Below are 17958 nucleotides of genomic sequence, written 5' to 3'. Positions count from 1 at the left end.
AATTCGTCATTTAAACTTTATAGCATTCTCCTCGACGATAATACCGACAGTGGAGCCCGAAGATTCTATAGCATTGTAATACGCGCGAACATACTATCAAATAAACGATACTATATCAAATGACTTGAAATACGTAAAACGAAATCTATTATGACAACTATCAAACTGTATATAAAATTGCTCACAATCTCTGAGTACACACGTTGAAGAAGACTGAGAAAAGAATGATTTTCAACATTTAATCCATTGAGCGTTGACCGTGTAAAACGTTAATGTAATGTAAAGATAATTCAGCATATTATATTCTTATTTTATAATATATCTTTTTTTCAATGTTCGGATTTAATGATTAACTATATAAGAAGTAAAAAAGAAAGGTTCCGTGGAAATCAAAAGTTTTATTAGAAAATTATTAAAAGATATGCTAATCACTTATATTACTCAATGTATTAAAATCGCAAGTTCTTTCGGGCTATTGGAAAATGTGTTATGTAAATAGAGGTAAAAAGAATTTATATGTAAACATAACTCATGATTGACACGTTAAATGTCTAAAGTAAAATATGCAATATTTCCTGCTGTATCGAAGATAAATGCATCGAAATGAGAAGCTGAGTTATACAAAGGTCTTACGTTCGATGGTGGATCACGTAATTTAAGAAACTATCTTATTTTGTAAATATTTGTGCAAAAACAAGAAACTAAAATTTTATTATGTATTTATTTAAAAATAGCTAAGGGATCGAATGCACTTCATACACTGGTTATTACAAAATCAATTTCAAAAGAGAACAATACTGAGGAAATTCGAAACTGTTAAGTATCGTATACCGTTAGTTTAAACTATTATCTGTGAATTATTCTGTGAAAATAGCATTCTTATCTTGTAAGTTGTAAACGATATATGTATACGACCGTGTTCGCTCAGAGTATAATAATTTATTTAAGCGATCGTTGTATAGCATGTTTATTTCATCGTACGCACTTTTAGATGTTTTATTAAAATCATATAAATAATGTTGAGAGAAGAGAAGAAATTATTCTTCATTCTGACATTTGATATTAATCTTTTAGAACACATTTAAATCTTAATAGTAGCAATTACCGTATCGATAATTTCTATACTTTTTGTTTCTTACTTGTCTAAAGCATTATCATAAAACACTTAAAGACTTCTATATATGTAAAAAATTCCCTGAAATAGTTGACAAATAGTTGGTTTATCAGATGTTAAACAAAGAATCGATTTTATAGAAATGTACATGAGATTACTTAGAATAATTAAAAATGATTTACTATTTATCATGCAATTTCAGGAACATTCTCAATGAAATAGTATATCACAGTGTAATGATCCAGACATTCAATTAGATTTTTGTATGTGGCAATTGCGTCTGTACAATTGTTTATCACAAAAGGCATGTCGTTTGTTCTTTTCAGTACATTTTGAAAGATATCCTGCGGTAATTGCAAGATGAATTATGCAAATATCCCAATATTTGCACGTAAGTACGAAGATATTCCATGCACCTTGAAAGTTAGTCACGGTGAATATAACAAACAACAGAATAGATGAACATCAAATTATCTGGGCATGCACAGTACATTGGTATGAGATTTTATTCTATGCCATGTGCAAAAATCATCACTAGTCCAGGTTCGACCATCATGTCTTCCGGCATATGAGTATTATCACAATAAAGAACTAGCACTGCTTGTTTACCAGGGACTCTTTTACAAACATAATTGTCGTATTGCCTTCTGGAATTCTGTCTGGTTTCGAGGGAGTTTAAGCCCGGAGGCCATTTCCTTTCGTGACAATTTTCCATTAATTCGTCGATTACATGAGGCGGGCAATTATATTCCGATAAAGTTCTCTTTATCATCGTCTACAAAATTATGTTCATTGATTCATTCGCTAGAATTAACCAATTAATATTAATTTATGGATTACAGTACCTGCAACAGTTCATCCGGGGTGGAAATCATTCCTCCCCATCTTGTTACTCTTGCTCTAGGAAGGGTAGCAGACCATCTTACAACTTCGTCTCTTTCCATTTGATCGGCGATAGCGCGCATTGCTGGGTTTGAAACTCTCAATGCTCTCATAAAGTCTTTTAAAAGATGTATTTCCCTCTTGTGTTCGTTTATTTGAAGTTGTTGTTCACCTAATTCACGTTTCATATCAGCAAGCTTTTGTTGTTGCGAATGTATAATATTTCTGAGTTCCCTCACACAGTTATGATCTTTTAGCTCATTTTTAGGAATAATAAGACTACATCCTTGCTCACAAAGCATCGGTCTCTTGGGATTATATTCACATTGCTCCAAGTGTGACACTAAACTATCAAGCTTAACTATTACTTGACATCCGTACATAATGTTATCACAACTAATACAAAGGCGGGCCAACAGATTCCGAAGAATTCTTGGAACTGCTCTAAGCTGAGCAGATGTAATTGGTGTACGATCCAACGGACAGGTGGGCTGTCTATTTATCCATTCATTAATGCATGTACGACAAAAGGCATGTTCACATACAGGTGCCTGCAACATATTGCTCACCTACCAGTCTTTAAGCCAAACTACACACTTTATAAGACTTAGTACTATATGTAAAAGTACATAATGAATACTAAATAGTGTCCTAAATACTTACAAAAATTTACAAAACATGATTATATATGTTAATCTTATTCATTGAAAGAAAAACGGAAGCGACCCGAAACTGATAACAGTTATAAACACTTTGACAGAACGAAAATTACAAAAAATACAGATGACTGATATTATAAAATTAATATCAAACTTTAACGAATACTTTCCATTTACCCGATCGTTGTAAATAATACGGTGTGTGAAAACAATCATCAGATGGTCGTACTAAACAATGGAAAGGAGAATAATTAGGAAAAAGATAAAAGAAAGACGACAGAAATGTTAGGTTAGTTTTCCGTAAACGCAAAAGTTTGCTTATTGGAAGCATTCTATCGTGAACGAACGAAACAGAAATAATACCTGGACAGGATCCTCCAGAACACCAGAGCATATCGGACAAACAAGTTCCTCGTCAACTTCGCCCTGAAAGCGGTTCACATCGAACCCCATAATGTGAACTAAGTACAGTAACTCGTCTTCGTATGTAGCGACGAGCCTCTCCTGTAAAACTGTGGATCCAGAATCCAGAATCAGAAATTCGATGGCGTACGACGTGAAAGCTTCAGAAGTATACCGTTACTTTCCACAAGCATCACGCAACATGACAATAGTCACTTGCAATTAATGTAAATGTATCACAGTATCAATGCATATTATAGTTTTATTTGCCTGAAATTTGATGATTTCACGATATACGATTATTCATTATTATAAATCACCATAGAGCTGGATCGAACCTTTCGTTCGATCACAGAAGCAAACTCGCTTTTTCAATGCGGCAAGTTTCGAGGATCACGGTTTCAATGAAATGTGATTAAATTAATCGTAAGAAAAAACAAGTAATGCAAGATTATGGATTTATTAAATCTTATAAAATCGTATGTAACATTAATAAATTATAAATCGTTTATATATCGAACAAACATTAACTTATTTCGCACAACGAATTTTGTTATACAACGTGACATAACAAGATGTTATAATTGTAATTAAAATAAAAAATGAAAAATTTCAAATTATAATTGATTATGTTTTCGGATATTATTTAGGCACATTGCATCGCGCTTCATGAGTTGAACGCATCACCATTATTTTTTGAAAGATTTCTATCAGAAGGTAATTTACGCTTATCTGCAAATAAAATATTCCTGATAACGTACGATTAACGTACAAAATCCCCGCGGAGAAGAGAAAAGATCAACAAGCTTAGGTACATGTTAATACATAATGATACATAATGATAATATATATAGGTATAATATATTACAGCTTTGAAGCGGTCACTTCTCAGTTGCGCGCTTTAATACTACGATATTTCTTATTATCTACGGTGAGATTCTAAATTATCTCGATGAATCAGCAATCTACTTATACGTTATTAAATATTTTGATTAAATAGGAAACAAATCATGTATACGTCGTATCATGCTCATTACTATCCATACTTTATCGCGTCTTTTTTCTAGACTCGAAGAATTTAATTAGTGAAATTTATAAAGCACATTTGTATATCAAAAAATTTCGATTCTATCGAACAAGATAAATGCTTCCAGGATTAATCATTAGCGTGTATATTTTGATTGATAAGGCCAGATAGTCGCAAGGAGATAATAGAATTGGAAAAGCGGATCAGTACTGCAGTTAAGAGCGTAGGAACAGGTTCGCTTTAAGAAATCGCGAAGCAGACATGGGCGAGAGGAAACGCTCCATCAAGGAGATACAAGGTATTAGGTTCACATTCTAAAAATCTGTTTGTTTATCTTCGATAAATTACTAAGTACAGTTAGCTTGAAGCTTTTTTCCGAAACAAAAAAAAGAAAGAGATCGTTCTTAAGGGCGCAAATTACAAAAATATAAAATGTCCTAGATTTATTTTAATCTAATTTCATTTTTGTTTCACTTTAACGTCTAAATGTTTCTACACCCATCAAGCGAGTAGCAAAAAAATATATCGAACTTATACATATCGAAGCAATTTAAACTTCGATAACTCAAGTATGCCGTCTAATTAAAAACTGACTCGAGTGCTGTTTGATTATATTGTATGAATATGTAGAGAATATGATGATAAAATTCCATGGAATTAGGTCATGAATTAAATTTCTTCAATTAAATTGAATTAAACATGTTACATATGTTGTTATATTTTCCTCAAAATTATGAAACAATTGACAAGCCGTAATGCGATATTTGACAGGGCAACCAACCTAGGTCAAATCGTTTTACTTTCGATTTGGTTGAATGTTTGATTAAAGCGTGACCCAATTCGAGAACGATAAATTACTACAACAGCCCTTAAATATTAATAACTGGTATAATAGATTATATTTCATTGCCGTTGTTCGCGATATGCTAATAATAAGCAATATTTAAATCTCGTTAAATTGCCGTAACGCAAAATGTTAACAAGTGGATGATCGATTCTCTCTGAAGGCGATTCTTCGATCCTTTCTGCTTGTTTAATTAAATTCAATGTGCATCAAAGTGTGAACATTATTTACGTATAAATTTGTTGCATCATCGTATTAAAAAAATGCGATTTTCAAGAAGTGTCGTTCGCAGCGGTAGAAACTCCGCTTCTACGCACGAAGGACGACGTGTTATAAAACGAGTAACCGTAAATGGAATTACGCTATCAGATTATTGAAATTGAAAGAGAGTAGATGAAATGGAAAAAGAAATACCAGTGAAAGGATAATTAATAAAGGGAAAAATAAACGAATACAGCTAGAAAAACACGTGAATGGTAGTACGCTTCGAATCGGGATGGATAGTAGAAGAAACGTGTAATTGTGTCGTACGATTGTTATCAACTTTATTGTTTCCATCATTTATGGTTTCCAGATTATCCGGACAATGAGAGTAACACGGAGGAAAATCAAAAGGTAAATATCGAATATTGCTGCTTATCGACATCGAGAAACGATAAAAGTATCATCTTCCTATTTGATATAGTATAATAATTAATTGACGATATAATCGAATATCTTTACGAATCGCTGGTTTATACCCATAACAAATCGTCAGTATTTAGTAGACCATAACTATCTATAATTTAAAGTTAATACGTAATTACTTTTGTACAATTCGTTTATTATACAATAGAAAATAAAATCGGGTCGCGATAAATTAGACGTTTGATTGCTCAATGGTCCCATCGACAGATTATATAATTCGTCTTAATTAACCAGCAGGTTATATTCAAATTTCGCCGACGTAGTACATTGTGTCGATCGATTATTATTATTTCGCTTTCACTCGCGTTGAATACCAGTGATCACCCTTGCGTAACATTGAAAAACGGAAACGCAATTTTAGGTGGGAATTTCCTTAAGCGATAAACCCGTTCTTCGGAAACCGTGCTTCGTGTTTTGTTTCACCGGCAATGAGAAAAATCACTCGAGTAATAAAATCGGCAAGGACCAAGAGTAATCTGCGCGTAAATTATGTACACTTGCTCAACTGCGAATACTTTCACCGAGTTAATTGAACTTTATACATGTAGAGGGGGAAAGATATCACAGAGGATTAAAATTCCTTTGTGGCAAAACATTACGTTTAACTTACCGGTTACATACCAGTACTTTATTCGAAGAAAAGAACTTAGCATAATGTCGGTCAATGACGGGCATCGTGACTTTAAAGTAAACGCATGGCGAGATAAACTTGTCCAATATCGTAAGACAACGCCTCTGCAAAATGGATCAGTTTAGCGAAATAATGTCATGGTATCTTAAACAGAAATCGAGATCAGATTTCACTTTTCTTTTGTATTGAAACGTTTGCCTTCCGTCCGTCAAAATTCGTTAATTTAAGTATTTCTCTTACTTAAATTCCCAAGAAACTCGTTGTTATCGCTTAAAGTAGAAAAAGTGTATAATTATTTTTCGACCGAGACATCACTGATTAATAATCTTGACGATTAAATTTACGTTTAAACGGTTAGATCATTTTTTATTTACTGTTTATCTCGATGAATGAAAACCAGACGTTGGAAAAAATTGTCTTACGTTGTTTTTGCGCTAATATTGTTGTCGCGCGTTCCTTAGCTCGACGTACCACGCGAAAAGCTTCTTTTATTTTACGATACGATATAGAAGATAAAGTATTTAATCTACCCAATTAATGATATCTTACCGATGCGTAGTAATGGATAAATGTTTTAATAAATCAATGTTTTATATATAATGGGTTCACAACGTAGTCGTTTAATGCTCGATGATAATAAAAAATTGCGTACGTCGTGCTTGCTATTATTCCTCTTACGATGTTTCCTGTTACTTTTCTAACGAGTTTGCGAAAATAAATGTACTATTGCAATGTTTCGTTGTAAATGTTATTTGTACACGATACCGTTAAGGTGTAGCGTAAGATGTTAATCGAGCATCAAGAGGAGACTTTCACATTGTTCCGAGTATGCGAGTATACCACGAGTATGCCACTACCTAACAATGTTCGTCAATGCCACCGTCGGACTTAATCGTAGTGCCTACATATTGTAGATACGCGGCAAAATCAACAGTACAGCTTCAACTACCAACCGCGTCGTACGTTGATCGTGCTGAGGAATATCGATCTAGGTATCACGGTTCACTGGTGATCTACACACTGTGATTCGTGTTCCTTGCGAATGGAAAGGTGTTTTCAATCGATACTGCTTTCCAGAATTCTTTGGCTGTCATGTAACGTGTCTCAATATGTTATACTCGAGTGTCTCGTTCAAATTTTAGCAGAATTCACGTCGTTAACGTAGATCGTTAACTCGACCATCGCGATGACTACTGAAAAGGAGGAGAAAGCGAAGGTAGAGATTTTACGTGAATTTTGCTTATTTTATTTCGACAAGATTATCAAAATTTTTATATAGAAGATATAGCTTTTGTAACGAGTTGACTGGAATTGATAGAAATTTGACGACCACGAAGCAACATATCGACCGCTGAATAAATTGCAGTTTTACTTGGATCACTCTCGTGATATTTTTCGCGCTGGTATTAAACCGTATGTAACCTTTTGTAACCTTGTGAAAAAGAAACTTGCTCTTTTCATTAATAGAACATAGAAAATCGTTAATATAACGGAACAACGTTATAGTTCGTTATAACATTTTTATCAGCTACATGATTTCCGATTCATCGTATATTACGAATAATAAAGATAGTAACAGATGTTATCGGTTATTCAACAATCAGTACAAATAAGCGATATTACTACATGTATATGGAACACGTATTTTCGTAATTCAGAATTCACGGTCCTTCTATCAATGCTATCGTAACGACACAGATCTTCGAGAATTTCCTTTATCTTATGTAGCGCGTAAACTGACTCGATTAATGAAAATTAAATTGGCTAAGTCATTGTTATTAATGTAACATTTATTTTCATTATCGAATATACTGTTTTTTTTTTCGCCAATCCATCAAGTTGGTTTTTCTTTTTCTTTGTAAAAGGATAACGACAAATCTAATCTAAGCGCGAGTCGTTCATCGCGTCTAATTTGAAGTGGCAATTCGTTAAAAAAGTAGTTAACTTCTTATCACTTCCAATTGTCCTGCTAAAATTGAGTGAGATCCGGTTAAGGAAGCATGCTTTTCAATAAATAAAACAAGACGTTTTTTAGCATATTTTTAATTTAATATATTTTTTAATAAGAATTTACATTTTACATCGTTGATTATACGTTGGTACGGAACTCGTATGTAACAAAACAATGTATCTGTTAATGGTGAAACTGGTCATTGAATGGCAGCGTTTAAACCAAATAGCACCGATGGCGTAAATTGCTTTATATAATTCTGCGAATCGTGCGTGGCCTTCGCATTTTACGACACAATCTATTTTATTTACAACAAGGATAATTCCTTTTAATCGGCAGTAACGATAACGAAATTAATCGAGTCGCGCGAAACGTGCTACTAGCATTCGTTTCGCATCCGGTTCTTCCAACTCGATTCGCACAGATCAGATTTTATAATATAATTTTTTTGTAATTTTGCAGAAGCTGACGTATCCCAAGTCGATATTTTTTATCGTGTCCAATGAATTCTGCGAGAGATTCTCTTTCTATGGAATGCGTAGTATGTAGAAATGCAATAGCGATACAATTTTTGGTATTTTTTGCTGTTGGCGCTTAATTTGCGTATTTATACGATCTTCGTTAGTTCGTGAATATCGTGTAATATCAAACAATTCTTTTATCTAGCTGTATTGACCCTTTATCTAAGGAACCAATTAAGATACGACGATAACACATCCACCGTCATATATCATGTGTTCACGATGTTCGTATACTTTTTCCCTATATTCGGAGCGATGCTGGCGGATTCCTTAATGGGAAAATTTCACACCATCTTATACTTGAGTATCGTTTATGCTTTAGGCCAACTTCTGCTATCTTTAAGCGCTGCGCCTCCATTAGGTATACCTGCTAGGTAAGATTAATATTTTCTTTAATGTTTCGTCTTAATTTGTATCGTTAATTGCCCCAAACGGTTCATTCGGTTCGTTCGTCAAAGTTGTCCTCAACGATTAAATCGTTGTCTCTGTCTCGTAGATTATGATCCATGTTATCTTAATATTCAACGTTTACTCTGTTTCAAATAAGTAGCAAGTTGAATAAGTACTATATCAAACATCGATCGAGGTCTAATTACGTTTGTCAAACGTGTAACTTTGCAGAGAATTTTCATTGCTTGGCCTACTCCTTATAGCCCTTGGCACAGGCGGTATAAAACCTTGCGTGGCTGCATTCGGCGGCGATCAATTCATATTACCGCTACAGGAACGATACTTGTCCACATTCTTCTCCCTGTTTTACTTTTCTATCAACTCCGGATCTTTGATCTCGAGCTTCCTCACGCCCCTGCTTCGTAGCGATGTCACGTGTTTCGGCCAAAATACCTGTTATTCTCTGGCATTTTTTGTGCCAGCCGTTCTTATGACGTTATCCGTCGGTAAGTTCCGAGAACAGTCGTATTCGAAAATCTTAAAACGATCTTAAAACGACGAAACTGTTCAATCGTCCCGAATCTTCTTTTTCAGTGATATTCCTCCTTGGCAAACCTTTGTACAGAATAATCAAGCCGACGGGCAACGTCGTTTTGAATGTTTCCAAGTGCATTTCTGTAAGTTTAACCATGTTTCTATTTAAAACCGACTAATTCAGGCATAATTCTGATTTTCCTATATTGCGATAACGAATACGTGAGATAGGTGTTTGAAATTTCAGTACGCTATCTACAAAAAGTTTACGTCGAAGAATGAGAAAAGGGAGTATTGGCTCGAGTATGCGGATGACAAGTACGAGAAATCACTGATAAACGATGTTAAAGCAGCTCTGCAGGTGATGAAATTGTTTATTCCGATACCGATATTTTGGGCACTTTTCGATCAGCAAGGCTCTCGGTGGACGTTTCAAGCAACCCGAATGGACGGTGAAATCGGAAATTTCCTGCTTCAACCAGATCAGATGCAAGTGTTCAATCCTTTTTTGGTGCTCGCCTTTATACCTTTGTTCGAGACTTGTCTCTATCCTCTTATGAGGAAGATCGGCTTACGAACTCCGCTGAGAATCTTGTCTATCGGCGGTTTCTTAGCTTCTTTGTCGTTCGTAATAGCGGCCATGGTTGAATATCAACTCGAGGTACGTGGTTAAATTAAAAATAAGCAGCACGACGTACGATGCCCCATTACGGCACACAAAATACGATAGTATCTCTAGTTACGTTCAAATAATTTTACGAGAAATATCTTAATTCACTCTCTTGAACGCTCTCTTTTTACTTTATTTTTACTTGCAGAAAACGTATCCGGTTTTGCCTTCGGAAAATTTCGCACAATTGCGCCTTTTCAATACTCTGGATTGTCCGGTAACTATAACGAGGCATGATCCTGAATTATCTTTTGTCCTCGAAAGTATGGATATGTGGGAAGACAAGTATATCGAAGCGAAAGGCAAAACAAACTGGCGGTATAGCGCAGATTTTTCAAAATGCAACAGAGCCGATATCACGAAATTCAATGAAACAACTGGTATATCAAAGTTCTTTTGTTTATTATTTCGTGATTTATTTAACGATATTTAACGATCGTGTGTATTTTTAGAAACTATCGTTTTACCCGAAGGCTTGGCAACATCTTGCGTTGTAACGCAGGCAAGTAAACTTCATAAGTACACGGATTCGGTGGATAAAGCGGTCTCTGGCGAACCTTTGATACGTGCACTCGTCTACGTAGATTCATCGCGGCACCCTGTTCCTCTGAAATTTATGAAGGGCGATGCAACAGCCTTTGAATTCGAGATAAATGGTACATCGTTCGGGGAAACCCGTCTAGCTGAAGTCAAACCTGGCACATACGATATTCGTTTGAATGGTACATTGGTAAAAAAAGACGTACATCTCAGACTTGGTGGAGTTTATACGGTGGTCGGATCTGTTATTGGAGAAAAACCGATGGCTAACGTTGTAACTGTAACCGAACCAAATTCCATGCATATATTGTGGTTGATTCCTCAATATGTTGTTATCACGATGGGTGAAGTCATGTTCTCGGTGACCGGCTTAGAATTTGCATTCACGCAAGCCCCTGCCAGTATGAAGTCTCTTTTACAGGCCTCCTGGCTGTTGACAGTAGCTTTTGGTAATCTCATTGTAGTCATTGTGGCGGAAATCTCGATTTTCCATCGTCAGGCAAGTACGAGTTAACATAATTTTATCTTTAAACGAGCCTATGCACCGGTCCTTGGTGAAAACAAACATGTACGTGTACTCGATACTAGAGTTTTTTAAACGATTCAAGGCCAGATCGGCGACAGTCGTGATTACCCAATCGCTTTTGCGTTACGGTCGCTACGAATCATGCATTATTCAACGTCCACAACATAAAACTTCTCGAAAAGTTACATTACTTTAACCTCGATACCTACTAAAGTTATTTCCAATATCCAGCATAATATTTTCTTTCTTCTTGTTGTTTAGGTTTATGAATTTCTTTTGTTCGCCGGATTAATGTTCGTCGATATAATTATTTTCGCTGTAATGGCGAAATTTTATAAGTACGTAGACGAAGACGAAATTACCGAAGAAACCATTCATATGAGCCAAGATATTGGAACATTTAACGCATCTTATCATCAAGATGAGAAGTGATCTATCGTTGTGAAACTACGTGTATGGCGTACACTTTACGACTTCTGCGTCCCAAGCACTTTTAAGTAAGTACATATATGTATACACACATGTACATGAATAACTGCGGCGTTTTAGGACAATTACGTTGCGAGTTCAGACTTAACATCGTGAACGTGTTTTCTTAGTCTGTAAAATCTAAAATATGCATCGATCGCAAGATTTCTACATAAACACTGTGAACGGCGCGTATTTTTTATGTCGATTTCCATCTTACCTCGAAGGTAAGAGAATGTTTTTCCGAAAGATATAAAGAAAATTTCAGATCACGAGTTCGCAAATATGTTTTTCGTAAAATACGAAAAGTACAATGAATAATTCTTTTATATCGTTTTCGCATAAAATAAACTACCTACTCAACTAATTCCAATAATTTCATTACATAACTGATGGGAAATTATAATTTTTCTATTCGTAGAAACGAAATGGAGTTTTATATGACGTAAAAGATAACGATGTTTTATTAAAGATAGCTATTAATTAGCCGAACGTATTAGCCTGTGTCGCTTATAGTATTTATTATACCGCAAAGTTTCAATTCTCAAGTTTCAAGATAGCATAAAAATCTTCTACGTGCGAATATTCCTATCATATTTTCTGCGTGACTTATTTTCGCGACACTTGTATCGCGTGGAACTTGTACATAAACGTATGAATAAATGTACATATTTTTGTAAACATTCGATTATCATTTGTTAACGATGTAGATCCGCTACTTTATCCTATTCTCTGAAACAATTCTTTGCTCTTCGTAATTTGATATATCGGGTAAATCGTTATTTCTATTTGTTTTGCGCATCGAAGAAAGAATTGGCAATTCCTTATAAAATAAACAATTTATTTAGTAAAATAATAATACATCATTTGTTATTTGTATTTTACACCACCTTTTTAATTAATGGAAGGACAAAAATAATAATGATAACGATATAATATACGAAACATATCGCGAACATGAATCGCAATGTTTTCATTGCATTTCTATGCTACAGCTCACAATACGTACAATCACTCTACAAATCACTATATAATAGTCTATTTGTACACAGATTGTCCTTTCATAGTGTCCTTTCTATAAAATTTAACGAATTTATATAGTCGACGATGCAGTGCTGTAAAGGCATTGAAAGGCTAACAATAAATTCATGCTGTTGTGTTTTAATTCCCGATCTACGATCGAATGTTATTAAACGGACGAATCTGTAGGAGATGTTTCGTCTTTTGTTGTATTATATGATACATATACATGTAACGGGGATGTAAATAGTAACTCTGAGTAAAATTACATAGTCGGCGCTAATTACACGTAGTGCTTAAAATTTGCCAAAATAAATAGTCGTTTCTATATCTTGTGTCGGGTACGATAATAGGCTCTTTTATCTTAAAACTGTTTTAAGATTAACAGTATTATAGGTATCATAGAAAAATAAAATACGTATTATCACTGCTTCAAGCCAATAAATTATATATGTATATATATAGAGCATTGTATAATAGCCAATATTGAAGGAACAGCTTCTTCGTAACAAATATATAATATATGTACAGAATTTTCATTTAGGTGATATAAATCACAGAAGTAATGCCAAAAGCAACAGCACATGCAAAATTCAAGTTGTTCTATCATCTTCGTCGTTACTTCATACGCGCGCGTCCGAAATGTGCTAAACGTTGGTACAACTATGTTAACACAAAAAATGTTACATACTTTTATACGTCGAGTCATGAATTACACGTAAAATAAACCTTCTGTGTACTACGATACACGAAATTCTTTCGATTATCGTGACATTAAATATATTTTTTGCCTTGAGAAAATATCAAACTTAATGTAGTCACACATTATATATATATATATATGTATATATTTTTACGAACGTTGTAACAACTGAATCCCAAATGTACCATTAACAATCACGATAATTCCACAAGCCTAAACCGAAATTCTGATTTAGAACGTATATCTACTTTTAAGTTATTACTAGACACTTTCAAATCATAGAGGAATAATAAATTTCTTCGGTGGACGAACAATAGTTATCGATACGTAGAGAAAGGAAGAGTTGGTGAAAACATGCGATAAACGTTATTAGTATATTGAAAAATTATAATCAGGTATAAAGTGATATTAGATGTTATACGTAGTTATAATCTCCAATCCGTACTCTATGTTGCAAGTCTAACGGTGAGTAGAAAAATAATGTCAATCATATGGCTAACCGTACTTGCTATGAAAGTACAAACTATAGTACATCATGGAGTTAAAAAATATGTGTTTTCAAATAAACACGATAGTTTTTAACGACGTAGAATGTTCATCGTTTCACGTGGTAAACTCTTTCACAAAACGCAAAAATGGTCTCGTGTCGGATCTTTTGGTTAATCTTCTATCTCGACTTCCCGCGTCGTACAAATATTAAAGTTGCGTACATTCGATATATAGATAAATGTTTCCAATATGGTACGTTAACAGTGAGCTAAGCACCAGAAAAAATATTAAAATCAAATATATTTGGAATTTAGTCAAACTATATATGGTCCTCTTCTTTGTTAGTTTGTGCTGGTGTCGCCGGTGTTGGATCATCATGGAATAACGGATTCTTTACTTCCATTTCACCAGTCTTAACAAAAACACATTAGCGATGTAACATCGTTGTACGATTCTAGCGATCTAACTAAGTATAAATGTAACTTACAGAAGCCAGTCCTGGGCATTCGTAAACGGTGTAGTCTCCTTCCTCGTTTTCCTCCTCGCTCTCTGCTTCAGATACAGAGCCTGGGTCTCTGGTTGCAGAAACACGACTACACAAATCATTATCCAAACAATACTCTCTAATTAGAATAAAACTTTTAAAAACCGCTTTGACACTTGCAAAACTTGGATAAAAATTCTCACCGAGCATTTCCTATATACCCATTTTCTTTTAAAGATCGCGATAAATCGAAACACATGAAACAAGGATAGTTGTTCGTGTGCTTCAAATGCGTTATTCGAACGACTTACTTTTCCATGGCGATGATTTGTTGTTTCTGATGTTGGAAGTGATACATCTGAGCAGACTGCGCGAGTCTTTGGTCTCCAGATGGTGATATCTCTTTATTTGGGCCGGTTACACCGTAAGCTGGATATTCTATGTCAGCGGCCGCTTTAGCACCCCGTTTTAACCTGTTAAAAATCGAACGGTAACGTTAAGTAAACCTTTAGAAATCAGTTGTACGATCGTTTATTAACGTGAAATATTATTTATTATTATACTACCTGCACCATGTCAAAGCGATTAATACGAGAGCAAACATCGCCGCTGCGCTGCAGCCAGCAACGATAGCTAGAAGGAAACGGGGCAAATTCGACGTTTCACATAATTCCAAGCGATAAAGAGAATCCATTGACTTACCAATAAAATATATATCGTTATTCAAATCCTGGTTTACAGGTACGAACATCGGGTTGTACTCCATACGTCGTTCCAACTCCGGTATCACGATCACCGACGTATCCTTAAATTTGGACTCCATGTTTCTCGCCTTCTCCTGTTCCACCATGTGTCCTTTTCCAATCGCTGTATTCTCTCGGTCCCACTTCGTATTGTTTTTCATCGATTGCTCAAAATCCGAGTTATCTTCGTTATCTGTTAATCACAAGGGATATGGCGATAACAAAGAGAAATAAGAAAATTTGCAAAATATTATACGCGTATGAAAAGAAATTAGTAAAATATGTATATTTATCAAGTTTGACGTACCTAGGAAAAAAGGAGCATCCTGATAATATCTGGGATCATTGGGCTTCACAGCGAACGGTTGTCTATCGCGTAAATTCGAGTCGAAAGTAAAATCCGGAGTGGTCGCTTCCAGCTTTTGTATCTGTATATCATTTTTCCCGTACTCGTTAATCGATCCACTACTGTACCTCCCGTGAAATTCCAACGGTTCCTCCTTCATTCCCCTGTCCAAGTTGGTCTCGTCGAAAGACAAATGTTTCGATAATGGATTCCGATCGTATCCGTAGTCATCGTCTTGAAGATTCGTATCTTCGCCATTCATTTCACCGGGAAGATAAGGCAACTTAAAGTTTGGATACTCCAAAGAATTTTCGAGCGGGTTCAACTCGTATAACGAAAAATAATGCTCCCTTTCTTGCGGTAATTCGTTGACCGGCTCGTTGTATCGCGTTTGCCGATAGTTCCATCCTTTTGCTTTCTCCTTTCTTTGAATATCCGCCAAGCTGCCTTTGTTGATCAACGCTTCCAGAATATCCCTCTCCTTTTGGCGATCCAATCCCAGATGATGCTTCTTGTGAGCTTGATTCGCCAACAGTGAGAGAAAATGCGTTCTTTGCCCTTCGAGGTACTTCATCAATTGCCTAAAAGCGATATCATCTGGAAAAATGATCACGTTATTGTTTCCATCCAATCATGTAGAAATTCATTTTTCTACGTGCAACTTGTTGCGTCTTAGTTAGTAGGTCTCGGTGTTCGATTTCACAGCTATTTTTATTACTTATTAAATGTAATAAACTCGAGCGAAACGACGTTTCAACAAACTAGACGACACTCACAGTTATCGGTTTACTTCCTAATGATATCGTAGGAACTTGTACAGGAAGTTTCTGCGGTTAACAGCCACGTCGTTTAACGCACGACGCGACGCGTGCATTGCTGCAAACTTTGATAAACGTATTTCCATTCGAGTATAGTCGCGTAAAAAAGACAAATCCTCTTTGTCGTACATACGTACGTACGCCCAAGTACACGTATATCGTCTAACTAAATTTCTTGTTTCTAAATAAATCATATATTCGAAGACGAACGGGTAAATTATTCGATGGAACCGTGCTCCGAAAGAAAAATTAAATCCAAATTAAAGAGGGACGAGCAACAACTGTTTAACGTTGAGGTCGTCCACGCGAAAGCATATGCAAACTTTGAACGAACCGAAACATTCCTTGTAAAACTTGAAATTTAAAACTTTCGCTCGAACATGAAAAACAGATGAAAAATTGACAAGAAATGGGACTAGTGTGGCAGAAAATTGGAAGAAAAAGCAACGCGAAAACTATCGATTGCGTCATAACGATGACATTCGTGCTATCTTGCAAGGTATCGTCTCATCGGATCATGTTCGAACGTCGTTACGAATTCAACGAACTTATAGCAAGACAATAGCGAAAACGTAATAAAAAGAAGCAGAAGATCGTGAACCTTGAATCGAGAGCAATGCTACACCGTGGTGTCATTACCCTCGAAAAGAGCAGTGTTTTCGGGCGAACGAACGATATGCTCACCTCGATAAAAATTCAGTTCACCAGTAGAGAGGGTGACGAGAACGCAGCAGGGTAGCAGTAGCCATGTGCAGGTGCAGAGGGTCGATGTCATCATCACCGTTTCGACTGGCAGGTGTCAGCCAGGTGTGGTATCCACAGGTTTTTATCGTCGTCCCGTCCGTCGTGGTTCCATATGTAAGCACGTCGTTTCATTGAGGGCAGACAGAGAGTTTGCGCGGTCAAGTTCCGCTGCAATCAATACCGCTATTACCCTTTCCACCACGATATCGTCGTCGATGAAACCGACACTTGCCCTTCTGCACACTTGTTTCCGTGTTCGATGCCCCGCGTCTGTAGCTTTACCCTCGAGCTCGGTCCTATTGCAAATGCTACCTATATCTGGAAATAACATTTACCACGGTAGCCACCATAAACCTATGTATTGAACATGACGCGGTGCTCTTCAAATTTCCAACTAATCGAATATTTGAAGAGATTGTAAGTACGATGGCATTTTCGACTTGACAATGCATCGATATACGTGATAATTGAAAGTTTTATATCGTTTCTAACGGTCAACGGTTGTAATACTTATCTCCTTTTAAAGCTTTTAAAGTATTTCTACTGCTTTTTTAAACGATCTATATGTTATGATAACGATCATCTATATCTTCTATGACAAAAGTAGGATTACTTAATACCTTTATCCGCTTATGTCTCGATACATGCGAAAGGCATTCGAAAAAATCAATAATATCGACTCGTAAAATACTTAAAAATCTGCGGCGAGAAATAAACGACGCTTAAAGTATAAGAATATGTACTTACGAAAAGTTGTACTAGAAA

The 17958-nt window shown here is 35.6% G+C and overlaps 3 protein-coding genes across 7 annotated transcripts; 1 reads left to right on the top strand and 2 right to left on the bottom strand.

Annotated features, from left to right (window-relative positions):
- Positions 1-702: 702 nt before the first annotated feature.
- Elgi (E3 ubiquitin-protein ligase NRDP1 elgi) lies at positions 703-3386 on the bottom strand. Of its 3 annotated transcripts, XM_072022678.1 has the most exons (4): positions 3019-3386; positions 1960-2565; positions 1606-1889; positions 703-1530 (listed from the first exon to the last, which is right to left on the bottom strand). In XM_072022678.1, exons 1-3 carry the CDS (start codon positions 3106-3108, stop codon positions 1620-1622), a joined length of 966 nt encoding a protein of 321 aa, XP_071878779.1. In that variant the 5' UTR covers positions 3109-3386; the 3' UTR covers positions 703-1530; positions 1606-1619. The 3 variants fall into 3 exon arrangements, with proteins under 3 accessions (XP_071878779.1, XP_071878778.1, XP_071878780.1); XM_072022677.1 differs by having other exon boundaries at positions 703-1889; positions 3019-3383; XM_072022679.1 differs by having other exon boundaries at positions 703-1889; positions 1960-2547; positions 3019-3382.
- Positions 3387-4231: 845 nt separating this feature from the next.
- Positions 4232-11798, top strand: LOC139998247 (peptide transporter family 1). Of its 2 annotated transcripts, XM_072022662.1 has the most exons (9): positions 4232-4382; positions 5503-5543; positions 8660-8738; positions 8864-9092; positions 9340-9614; positions 9703-9785; positions 9890-10303; positions 10461-10692; positions 10765-11798. In XM_072022662.1, the coding sequence occupies exons 1-9, from the start codon at positions 4346-4348 to the stop codon at positions 11364-11366; spliced, it is 1992 nt and encodes a 663-aa protein (XP_071878763.1). In that variant the 5' UTR covers positions 4232-4345; the 3' UTR covers positions 11367-11798. The 2 variants fall into 2 exon arrangements, with proteins under 2 accessions (XP_071878763.1, XP_071878764.1); XM_072022663.1 differs by lacking the exons at positions 4232-4382; positions 5503-5543 and adding an exon at positions 7131-7462.
- An 868-nt stretch (positions 11799-12666) lies between these two features.
- On the bottom strand, positions 12667-17882 carry LOC139998251 (uncharacterized). 2 transcript variants are annotated; one of them, XM_072022674.1, is made up of 7 exons: positions 17134-17882; positions 15593-16228; positions 15245-15478; positions 15109-15175; positions 14854-15015; positions 14546-14633; positions 12667-14470 (listed from the first exon to the last, which is right to left on the bottom strand). In XM_072022674.1, the coding sequence occupies exons 1-7, from the start codon at positions 17225-17227 to the stop codon at positions 14378-14380; spliced, it is 1374 nt and encodes a 457-aa protein (XP_071878775.1). In that variant the 5' UTR covers positions 17228-17882; the 3' UTR covers positions 12667-14377. The 2 variants fall into 2 exon arrangements, with proteins under 2 accessions (XP_071878775.1, XP_071878774.1); XM_072022673.1 differs by having other exon boundaries at positions 14546-14651; positions 17134-17881.
- Positions 17883-17958: the final 76 nt, after the last annotated feature.

Source organism: Bombus fervidus, chromosome 2, assembly GCF_041682495.2.
Source record: "Bombus fervidus isolate BK054 chromosome 2, iyBomFerv1, whole genome shotgun sequence".
Lineage (NCBI taxonomy): Eukaryota > Metazoa > Arthropoda > Insecta > Hymenoptera > Apidae > Bombus > Bombus fervidus.
The sequence above is the reverse complement of the archived record's forward strand: the minus strand, read 5'-3'. Positions and strand labels throughout refer to the sequence as shown.